Raw genomic sequence first — 12169 nt, 5'->3', positions numbered from 1 at the left:
ACAAGTGTAGGAGCGAAGGTGGACGAGAAACAAAAGTTTCAGCTGTTTTTTTTCTCGTGTTAAACTCTTTTGTGAGGCTGTGGGAATAGCGTACAGGAATTACAACTGTAGTAAGGACGCTGAGAAATGAGTCACTTCCTTTCCATATTGATTAATCGAGACACATGACATATCATAGCCAAAGCCATTGCATACATACCATTAAGGGAGATTGATATGTTCACTGGGTTCATCAGAACGTCTATGCACTATACGTCTAAAGCACTTTGAGCTGCAACGTTTGCAGGAAAAGCGCTATACAAATAAAGTTATAATTATTATTATTATGGAAAATAGTTTATGGTAAAACTATGGAAATTCCCCTGTAGAATCTCAATTTGACTCATTAATATCACCAAATTAGACACACCACGATAACCTCGAAATCACCTTGAAAAAACCTTTTGCCCAAACATGCTTCACCGGTGATAAACCAATTATTTTTAAGAAACTTCTACAACTAGACAACATAATACAGATAATTACAAATAAGAGAATCCATTCTGAAAATAGAAGTCCAATATTAATAAATTGAAATTTGATTCCTGAGTATCATCTCTTGTTGTTCTTTTTGGTATGATAATTGACATTAGACAATGAAGGGCCCCGGTACTAAAAATGGCCACCGAGTTATTTAAAAACCACAGAACAAGAAGCGATTGTACTGGAAACCCCTCAAGGAGAAGTGGACTATGGGGCAAGACTTCTGATTGGTCGGTTCTTCCCCCAAACAGAACTGGGCGGTTCCTGTTGAATTAGTGATGGGGGAAAGAAGGCAGATTCCCTGTTGTGATCAAACCCAGGGGTAATCTGATGGCTCTCTGTTTGAAGTGATTACCACGCTACGCAACCATAAAGCGGGGTAGCCTTGCTTTGGTCTAATTAGGTCACTTAGCGCGCCTTGAGAGTTTATAAACCAGAGTCTGAGGGGACAGGGGAGGACAGTCACCACGTATCAGCCGCACGGGACAGACAAGCCACAGCTCTCGTTTGGGATATCCTTACTAAAGTTCCTCCTTGCTACATCAACAACAACAGCGACCTGAAGACGTTGGCTGTGTGACAATGCCACACTTAACCGACTGTAGTTATTACAACATGAGGGACGGGGCGTCCAGAGTTTCCAATGTAAGGATATGTTGTGTAAATGTGTCTGGTACTTCCATTGAGTCTATTTTAGAGACGTTCGTCTTACGCAGGAAATGTTTTTTGATGACTGGTTTATGGTTTAGCAAGGGTTTACTTCGGTGTTTAGAAGGCAGATGACACAACAACTGCTCTACTTACGTTTTACGTCTTTAACCACTTTTAAACTTGGTGTCATTCTGCTGGTGTTCAAAGTTTGACAGGAACCTGACAGGATGACATCTGTCATTTTTTAAATTCTGGAAAAAAAAGAAGATATATATTACCAGTTGTGTTTTTTCCCAGAACGAGGACAAGTTCTCTTGACCTCTTATGATAAAAAACAACAACAAAAAACGTTATACCTGAATCATGGTACGCGATCAGCTCTCGCTCACGTTGTGTTACTCCACCAGTGCTCGCGCTACTACAGACATAACCTGCCTTGTCGTCTCTTGTTATGTGTTACTGACCGCTGTAACTGATCTCAGGTCTGTGTGGAACAGGTCCAGAGCCACCTGGAGAACTCCAAGTTCCACCTGCACCAGGCCCAGAGTCAGCAGGTCAAACAGTACCTGACGCTGGGCTCCAAGCTCGCGGGCCAGGGAGGGGGGGGTCACGTCGGGGGGCACGCCGGGCAGCCCCTGGCCACCGTCCTCCCCGTCATGAGGAACGGACACATGGCGCCCGTCAGCGACGGCAGCAACCCCAACAGCCCCGTCACCCTGCTCACCTTGGCATCCAACCACGACAGCGAGGTGAGTTTGCTTGGTTGTGTTGTTGTTATTTTTTTACTGCTATCTAACCTGTATTCATCCAGCGAGCTGATGGGAGGATTCTGTTTATAATAATAATAATAATAATAATAATAATAATAATAATAATAATAATAATACATTAGACTTATATAGTGCTTTTCTAGACACTCAAAGACGCTTTACAAACTGAAAAGATGGAGTAGTAATAATAAAAAGAAATAACAGTATAGGGGACTAATGGGAACACACATGGGAAGGGGAGGGGGAGAGGGTTAACTGGTGAAGACGAGTAGTAATAATAAAAAGAAAACAAAGGTGGGAGGGGGAGAGGGTTAACTGGTGAAGGCGAGCTTGAAGAGGTGGGTTTTGAGGGCCTGATTAAATGTTGGGAGGGTGTTGGCCTGTCTGATGTGGTTGGGGAGAGCGTTCCAGAGGGACGGGGCTGCGGCTGAAAAGGCCCCGTCACCCCAGTTTAACCTGTACTGTGTGAATACAGGTAACAGCATGACTCTGTTAGTACCACCAACGAGTCTTTGTAGAAATGGGGTACTGTTACCTGTACTTGGTGTCCCTTGAGAAAGACCTTTTTACCTGAATAGTACTTCCTGGATAAGTAAGGTTACACTAAACAATGTAGGGTGGAATAGTGAGCTGAAGTTGTCTTCCAAAGTAAAACAGGTACTTTTTGTAAAAATGTATGAACCATATGAACTACGATCTGGTTCATACATTTCTATATTGAGTTGACACATACAGTATACAGTATTTGTGTGTGTACCTTTTCCTTTGGCAGAGAACTTCAGTTCAGTATTCATTAGCCCCATTGAGGAACGATCTCTGTTATGAAAGAGAAACCTGGTGCAAGACGGTATAAACACCACAGCACTTATCAATAACACCCCCCCCCCTCCCTCCCTCCCTTCACCACGTTCTGTCTGCTCTACTCATCCATAACTTCAGACACACAGTCTCTGTTGAGAAACTCTTCTGACAGAGGAATCTAGTTTGTAACAGACGCTTGGTTCCTCCAACATTTCATGGTGGTGAGGATTAAAAATGTCTGGGTAACACTTTACCTTCAGGTCACTCTGTAGGTTACACTGTCATTACTCCTGTAGCCAGATTGTAATAACATGTTGTTGTTACTGTGCGTGGTTTCCATGGTAATCGGATGGTTTCTGGATTTTGAGAGGCTAAAGGGGCTAGCAGTAAAGTAACGTGTGACTGGTGTCTGTTATTGTAGGGAAGCAGCTGTCCCTCCCTCTGTAGCTACTGTCTATCTGATCTGAATGACTGAACATGACATACATTGAGAATGTAACAAGAGATGAGACGTTGTGAAGATAACATTGAGGACACTGCTCCCATACAGGTACATGAGTACATTGTAATGCCCTGTCTTTATTCTTTTAGTTTCCCATGGATGAAGTTATTGATGACCTCATCAGCCTTGAATCCGGGTTCAATGACGGAGGCTTGGACTGTATGGAGTCCAACATGATGATGCAAAACAATGTAAGTACCTGAACCTATATTAAAGGGGCAATATGGAATTCAAACCATAACAAAGCGGTCTCCCTGACACTTTTCTGTTTGGTAAACAGCTGAGGGACTGGGCTGGAGAAATCGTGACGTTAGAATTATAAGGTTCTATCTCCATTTTTGTCAAAAGTTTTTTACATAATCTGATCCATTAGGTGTTGTTTAATGCCTGTGTGGTGTTATTTTTAAAATGTTGACATTTTTGAGTTAGTAATTAATAAAATACAAAGGTTCCATCTCACAAAACATAATGGAATGTAAAAACTTTGACGCTCAATATCTCTGAACTACCCTAAATGGAGATAGAACCTTATAATTCTCAGCTCACGAAATATAACCACTCTCAAATTCATAGACAGAGCTACGGATGCAAGAACCGACCATTCATAAGGTCACGATGATCGTTTTAAGCATGTTTTGAAGCTACACAGGGTTTTGTTGACAATTCCATTGTTTCATAGACAATGAAGTGAAACTACCTTATTATTCGCGTTCTGACAAGGCAAGTGTTTCAGGGATGAACTGCCGTCGACGTCGTCAGGTTCAATTGCTTAACCGACAGGGGATTTTTCTTGTTTTTAAAGAGAAATGGGAAATTCTTGATCTGCTTGGGAAAAGGGATCTGGCTTTGTGTGGGGTCAGCTTAAGTCCATTGATGAGTCAAAGTTCACCCGGGTCCGAGGCTTAAAACATTTCTCACATTGCTCAAGTTGCTCCACAACACAGATTAAAAGCCAGAGATTACATCATTACACACAGTGGTGGCCGATAATTGTTGACAGTGAGAGAAAAGTGTGTTAATTAGTATAAATACACACTAAGCCGCCCATGGTTCTGTTGATGCTGCTGAAAGCCATATTTGACCATATACGGGCCTCGGAGGGTGAGAATCGTGGCCCAGGAGAACAGCAGGGAGTGGAATGGCAGCGTGAGACCAGACTAGATATCTACCACGTAAAAAAATATTCTTATTCAGACAGAGCATTCCCACATAGCAACAGAAATGCATGGAGGGCAGCAGAAACAAATGGCCCCAGTGCGAGTTTTATGACCAGGGAGGAATTCTTAAAAAACGTAGGGACCCGTCCTTAGACAAAGACACATTTGAGGAGAGATTATATCCACACCTGAACCCACGACACAGAGGTATGTGTATGGGACTAAAAGAGAATTTGTCAAATGGGCATTCCAAGTTAAGGGGAGAGAAACAGAAGGCATCGAGTCCAAGTCACACAGACAGACAGACAGAGAGACAGATTGACACAGACAGACAGGTAAACAGAGGGCATCGAGTCCAAGTCACCCAGACAGACAGAGAGACAGATTGACACAGACAGACAGGTAAACAAACAGAGTGAAACAGACAGGGCCCATGCAGACAAACAAACAGAGAAACAGACACAATAACAGACAAGGAGAGAAATGGGAGGGGTTATACACAGCGAGGATGAGTGCGACAGGAAAAGGGGGGGAGGGCGAGGGTGTGGGGGGGGGGATTTAGAGGGTGAGGCAGCCAGGCATTGGATTGAGCTAATGCATACACTCCCACTGGGCCTGTTCAGAAATGATACCCATACTTAACTGGATCAATTCATTCTAATTAGTCATACAGTACCGATGCATCACGTCGTTTCGCCGTGTCAACATATCCCCGAAACACAGATGGGAAAAGGATTGAAGTGATTACAATGCGAGCAGTCAGGGGACTGTCGCAATCTTTCATTTTGATAAGCACTTTAGCCCCCCTCTCCCCCCCCCCCCCCCCCCTCCTCCTCCACCCCTCCCTTTCGTTCGCAGAGATAATGAGAGGAAGAAAGCCGCACAGCAAACCGAACCAACTGCACATATTGAAATGTTCAGCAGTTCAGCTTCTTCTTTTTTTTTTCTCTCCCTCTCTTTTATTCTGACTTCTTCTTCCCATAACTTAACCTCTCCCATTCTTATCCATCTCTACACTCTAGGAAAAACTAGATTTCACACATACGCACTGTGATCAAATTGCCTTTTACACAGGCTTTGGCATCTATGAGTCTTTTGTAGCGGATTCCCAGAAATACACAGTCTAGATTAGACACACCAATGTGTCATAAGCCATATCTCCTCAGCATTCCTGCCCGCAGTCATGGAAAAGAAGCGTAGTTATCGCAAAATGTATGCATGTTTTCCCAGAGGATGAAAAACGCGAAGCGCTGTAGAAAAACAGTTTGGTCTCTGTCTGAGAAGAGTTGACCCAGCTTTCATGTACTGAAGCCAGAGTTGTGCTATTTTGAACACACAGCCAGCCTCTGTGTGTGTAAGCAATGGAGCCTTTTCAAGCGGAATGGAGAAGTCTTGATAAAGGAACTATATCAGTCACACAGAGGGGCACAGGGCCAGCAGCGGCTGTGGTCTGGCCGGGGGTGGGGGTGATGGGGGGGTGGGGGGGAGGTCGAGGGCTGGAGGGGAGATGTACAGTAGGGGGAATATGGGGGCACCATGGCACCATGGGGGCCTTATCATCTCTTTGTGGTGCTGGACCACACAAAGCTATACCCTGCACGAACACGACCCCCCGCCCCCCCTCCTCCCTGTTTTACAATGTCTAATACCCTTTCAATGCTTCCAAATGAGCTTGGCTACACTGCAAAAATCAGCTCTCAAAAACAACAAGAAAATAAATAAAATAAAATGAGGGAATATTACTTAAAATAAGCACAATTATCTGCCGACAGAACAAGTAAAATATATCTTAAAATGAGTGTAGTCAGACAAAAAACAAGCATACATCGCCTTGGTTTAAGATATTTCATCTTATATATTTCCTTTCTGCAGTGTAAAGACTGTTATTTGTGTGTGTTGTAGTGTTAAGTTTCCTTGGACTGAAGGAGTGAAGTGTTCAGTACCAGTGTGTTCCTCTGTTGCCTGACACTTCCTGTTTCCTCTCCTCCTCTCTCTTCCTCTTCCTCCTCCTCTCTCTTCCTCCTCCTCTCTCTTCCTCTTCCTCCTCCTCTCTCTTCCTCCTCCTCTCTCTTCCTCCTCCTCTCTCCTCTATCTCCCTCTCTCCTCTCTAGGTGTCCCTCAGCAGCAGCATGCTGGACATCTATGGGGGTGAACCAGGTATGACTACAGCCCCTCATGGCCGAATGACACCCACTAAGCTCACTACTGTGACTACGAACACACACCCTGTCCCATAGCACTGATAACCTACAATGATATAATCATTGAAATAATCATTAATAAATTGCATGACCACATTGGAATAGATTTCAAGGAGGATAATTGAAACAGTCACATTTTGTGTATAGCAAAGAAAAAGACAACACCCATGTTAACACATTTCACAGGGGGGCAGACTGGGGACAGACTGGGGACAGAGGTCTAGAGAGACAGTAGTGGGAAAACTGGGAAGTCCTTCTGTGACTTCAGGCCTGTGTACCGAATCCACCCTACCGTCAATCTCTTATCATCGACAAGCATACAAAATCTTTCTTTCAACCTCATTCATTGTTCAAGATTAAGTTTGGCAGTTTTATGGGTACTGTACGAGCACAGTATGTATCTTATAAAGGAACTGCAGCAAACAGAAGACTACACACGTGCGTGTTACAGTGTTGTGGTTGAGATTAAGGAATGATATGGAGTCAGTATGCATGGATTTGTGGTGGCCAGGACAGCTTTAGCGTGGATAGAGCCGCCTCTGTCCAGCGTGAGTCAAATCAACAGAAATGTTCAAGAAAAACAGACAAATATGTTTACATGTAAACAAGTAGATTCTTCGCTTCAAAATCTTCAATGTTTGGATTACAGTTGTGTCACTCTCATGCCCGATTGTCAATGGCCCTGTTCATAGTCTGGAGAAGCATGTATTCTTTTGTGTGCCAGTGCGCTAACACAAAGGGGCGCTTTGAGACATTTCTTATGAATGTCACGCATCAAGTAAAGCTAATTGATTCAGGAAATAGAAAGGATGCCTCAAGAAACTCTTCACTCTGTCGAGAAAATAAGTAAATTACTATCTTTTTCATATAAGTGTGCAGTCGGGACAATGGGGCAGTTCCACAGAGTTTAAATTAACCTTATTGAATCAACAGAGACAGATTGAGGAATCCAATCAAACGTCCCAATTATGTAATTTAGAAGAATGCCAGTGTGCATATGAATGTCTGTGCTGACTTCATTGTGGCCCAGAAGGGCTTGAAAGAGGACACACAGAGATTTTCACAATGAAGCAAAGATGCTATCTGTTGCCAAGCCTGGAACGGGATAAATCCAGCCCTTTCAGACGGAGTGTGAGAAGGTCAAGCTTGTGTCTGCGCCAAGCGAGACGTCGGAGACCAACTCCACACACACTGTTTGACCTCCGGAGTCAAACCAAAAATAACCGTTATTGTGTCTTTTCTGACTCGAGCTTCACTGATGTATTGTGTGTGTGTGTGTGCGTGTGTGTGTGTGTGTGTGTGTTTCTAATCAAGCCTTTTCTCTTTGTGTTACTTTTACAGAACATGACTCACGTGTGATGGTGAAAGAACGAATAAAGAAAGACAATCATAATATGAGTAAGCAGAACCGCCCCCTCCCTTCCCTGGCCCCTCAATCTATAGTGGTTATTGTCTTAGCAGTTTTGTGCTGTTTACTGGAATAACTCACAATGTCCTCCCTCTCTCCCTCCCTCCCTCCCTCCCTCTCTTCCCCTCCCTCCCTCCCTCTCTCTCTGACCAGTCGAAAGAAGACGAAGATACAACATCAACTACAGAATCAAAGAACTTGGAACACTGATACCAAAGTCCAATGACCCGTGAGTTTATTATTGACACTGTTTTTTGTTTATTGACACACCAGTTGACTGGCTGGCCACTCCAATAATCGCAAAGCAATTCACCATTATGCGGCTAAGTCTATCACCGTAACAAGACGCACAGATAGTCTAGCCGCACTTTCCATCCTATCAAATTCTAACCACAGCTCTCTATATGCACTGGAGAGACATTTCACTCCTATGTGAAGGGTGTACTTGAAGCTCTATTGTAGTCTAGAGTGTTCTGGTGAAGCAGAGGCCTGACACCCCCTTCTACCGACACTTGGCAGCTCGCCTCGGAGAGCTTGAATGATGGAGACGGGGGTGAAAGGGTTAAGGTTAGGGTTAAAAGAGGCCACCGCCGCCGTTTGAATCAAAGTTTCGGAGCACAATCGGCCCCCACAGTTGTTGGAACACGGACCTGAATTGGAAATCCAATGGGCTCCCTGCGCTGCGTAATTGAACTTTTCGATAGAATTTAAATGGAAGGTTACCGTCGGTTACAGTTGTCCTCCGTTGCCATTAACAACGGGATAAAGGGGATTATTAGCCCGATCAGAACCGACGTCTTATTCCAAAGAAAAGGATAAAAAAAAAAAACCCGGCTTCTTCTTTTCCTTTTTTAAAAAAGTAATGGTATCAGAAAAGACCTGCACTTTGGCTCGCAAAGTCCAATTCTCTTCTCTTTTTTCTTCTTCTCTCTTACCTATTTTTACTTGAGGATTAATCCCGCCATACAAGGGGGGCCCAGAATGGGGCCTTTCCCTCAGACAGTACTTAACTATTCTATTAAAAATCCTATTCAGAAAGGCGAGGTAATGTCCGAAGATGAATAATTGGCCATGTAAATCACCATTCCTTATTCATATATAAAAAAAATGGTCTCCCTGTGTAAGTTCTTTTCCCCCCCCCCCCTCTCTCTCTCTCTATGGTTCTGCTGACGAGCGGGTTATGAGTAAAAAGGTTATCTTTTACATCCCTTCTCTGCAGTGACATGCGCTGGAACAAAGGCACCATCCTGAAGGCGTCGGTGGAGTACATTAAGTGGCTTACCAAGGAGCAGCAGCACACTCGAGAGCTGGAGAGCAGACAGAAGAAGCTGGAGCAGGCCAACAGGAGACTCCTGCTCAGGATCCAGGTACGGACACAGAGAACACAGCACCCCCCCCCCCCCCCCCGCTAGTCCCCCATAGCCCCCCTAGCCCCAGACTACTGGTCCCTACCTCTCAGGGACCCCTCTATACACCCCCTATTACCTGAGAGGGAAAGCACCCCCCAACCCCTCTCTCTACTGCTACATCTTCACCAGTACCTCCATCTTTACACCCGTAGGCCCCTGAGATACCCTCAGCCTAGTGTTCCCGACACACCCTACCCCGACCTCTCAGCCCTCACCCCTCTATAGGCTACACCCCCGAGAGGAAAAGCACCCCCCAACCCCTCTCTCTGCTGCTACATCTTCACCAGTACCTACACCTTTACACCCGTAGGCCTCCGTTGCTCAACAGAGAGAACACCCTCAGCTTAGTGTTCCCGACACAACCTACCCCGACACCCCCAGCCCCAGCGCCCCCCGTGCCCCACACACACACACACACACACCCACTCCCTGACAGGGTACCTCCCCCTCTCCCAACTGATGTTTGTCCCGGCCCCTTACCCTCTCAATCTGAACCCTCTCTGAGAGCCTCTGAGGTAATTACCTGATTAACAAATAGAGAAGCTGCCTCTCCATCAGGAGAGAGAGAGAGAGAGAGAGAGAGAGAGAGAATGAGAGGGAAAAATAAATCAGGTCAGAATTAGATTATGAGGCCTAATAATGTTGAGAGTGGTGCCTGCCTGCCTCTCTCTCTGTCTCTTTCTCTCTCTCTCTCTCTCTCTCTCTTCCTCCCATCGCCTCAAATTATGCATTGAAACTGGAGGCGGGTATTGACACGCCGGCAGAGTGGCAGCCGCCAGAGGAGACGTTACTGAGAGTCCTCCCTCTCACCCACTGAGACATCGCAATTAGCCGCCAAATGAATCACAGCCCACTTCAACAGCAGTCACGGCTCCTCACACTGACGGACAAGCGAGCAGCACAGACTTCCAGCCGGAGGGATAGACAGATACACGCTAGGCTACGCCAGGCTAGGCTAGGCAGTGGCGGTGGCGATGTCAACGCAGCAGAAATATGACACACAGACACGATGCCATCCTCACGGAAGCTCCCGAGACCAACAAGAAACACAAACTGATACACAGACAGCTCTTATAAGAGACTAACTAACATAAGAAGTTTCTTTAGCACTGTGACTGCCGATGGTACTTGTTCTTATGGAAGGTTTTACTTACTCTTATATAGCTGATTCACTTACTTCGACAAATTATCCGACTTATCGTTGGATAAAAGCGTCTGGCTTAATAACTGCAACGAAATCAACAAAATGAAAGAGCGTTAACAACAGAGCGTTTCCTGCTGAGAAACACCACTTATCTACCAGTACCTCACATCAGTGGGAACCTAGAAGAGGAAACAGATGCTTCTAACAATATAATAACAACACGATACGTCGTTTCCTACTTACTAATAACTTCACATCACTTCACACCACATGCTAACACGCTTTAGCCTCCCGGTTTGTTGTTTGAGCTGAATGACTAGTAAGGTTAACCGCTGTCTGGGGGGTCTTAAACAACGGCATTGTTCCTACACCCGGCAGCTTGTAAAGTGTGGCTAGGCCCTCTGTGTCTCAATAGGCCTCCCGCTGGGGGGGGGGCTGCGTGAACCATATTGGTGACCCGCTGGTGTCTGATTGATGAGGCTGTGTCACTGCCTTCTCAGTGTCATGTTTATAGCACAAACCCCCGAGGGCGCGCTTGTTCTTGGGATGGGGGGCGCGCGCGCGGGGGGGGGGGGGGGGGCGGAGGGGGTGGGGTTCTGAGACACAACGAGGGGCGGGTGGATGGAATGGGTTTACCCGCCACTACATTAGGGTGCTATTTCAGCTCAATCCATCATCATCTACCGCACCGCGAAGGCTGTGTGTGTGTGTGTGTGTGTGTGTGTGTGTGTGTGTGAGAGAGGGACACACTCCTCCTCATGGCTTAGCTCTTCTTCTTTATCTTCCAGGAGTTGGAAATCCAGGCCAGGGCGCACGGACTCCCCAACATGGCCACGACCCTGGGCAACGTGGAACTCTCCTCCCACCTCCTCAAACAACAACAACAACAACAACAACAGCAACAGCAACAGCAACAGCAACACCAGCCCCCCCAGCCCGTCCAGGCGGTAGCGCCCCAACAGGCCGCCCAGACGCCCCTCTACCAGGAAGACCTGAACGGAGACTACCTCCGGACGGGCGCCATGCCGGCCATGCCCGTAGGGGGCGGCGTTGTCGGCGGGGGGGAGCACGTGACCAACGACGGCTCCACCACCTTCTCCGACCCGCTGTCTCACTTCACGGACTTCTTCAGCGCCTCCCTGAAGGAGGAGCACCGGCTGGAGGAGATCCTGATGGACGACCCGCTCTCGCCGTTCGGCGCCGACCCGCTCCTCTCCGCCGGCTCGCCCGCCGCCTCCAAAGACAGCAGCCGGAGGAGCAGCTTCAGCTCGGACGACGAGGGCGACGACGACCTATGATCGACCCCCCCCCCCCCCTCCCGTCGCGGCGACCCCCCCCCCCCCCCCCCCTCCCGTCCCCGGGGGGGGTCAAAGGGCATACACATGTACAGCAGTGGTCACACACACAAACAAGGCCTGCGGGTCTTTTTGCTTCCGCTCAGCACTAACACACACACCCGATAACTCTAACTATTAAGACAAGCGATAAGTTGGGGAATCGGGTGTGTTCATGTTCATACTGGGCAGGCGCAAAACAAAATGTACAGTAGACAAGCCTGTAGCTGACCAGGGGCCACCGGTTTACAGCCTCCAGCCAAGTTGGGC

The 12169-nt window shown here is 46.7% G+C and overlaps 1 protein-coding gene across 1 annotated transcript; it reads left to right on the top strand.

The window, feature by feature from the left end:
• Positions 1–1104: 1104 nt before the first annotated feature.
• tfec (transcription factor EC) lies at positions 1105–11863 on the top strand (the record flags this gene model as incomplete). Its single annotated transcript, XM_080537456.1, has 8 exons — positions 1105–1167; positions 1671–1922; positions 3336–3437; positions 6515–6560; positions 7946–8002; positions 8166–8241; positions 9232–9379; positions 11354–11863. 8 exons carry the CDS (start codon positions 1105–1107, stop codon positions 11861–11863), a joined length of 1254 nt encoding a protein of 417 aa, XP_080393582.1.
• Between the last annotated feature and the right edge of the window lie 306 nt (positions 11864–12169).

This window comes from Nansenia antarctica (genome assembly GCF_963989245.1).
Source record: "Nansenia antarctica genome assembly, chromosome: 8".
In the NCBI taxonomy this organism is placed as follows: domain Eukaryota; kingdom Metazoa; phylum Chordata; class Actinopteri; order Argentiniformes; family Microstomatidae; genus Nansenia; species Nansenia antarctica.
Note: the sequence above shows the minus strand (reverse complement) of the source record. Positions and strands in the feature narration are given on the sequence as shown.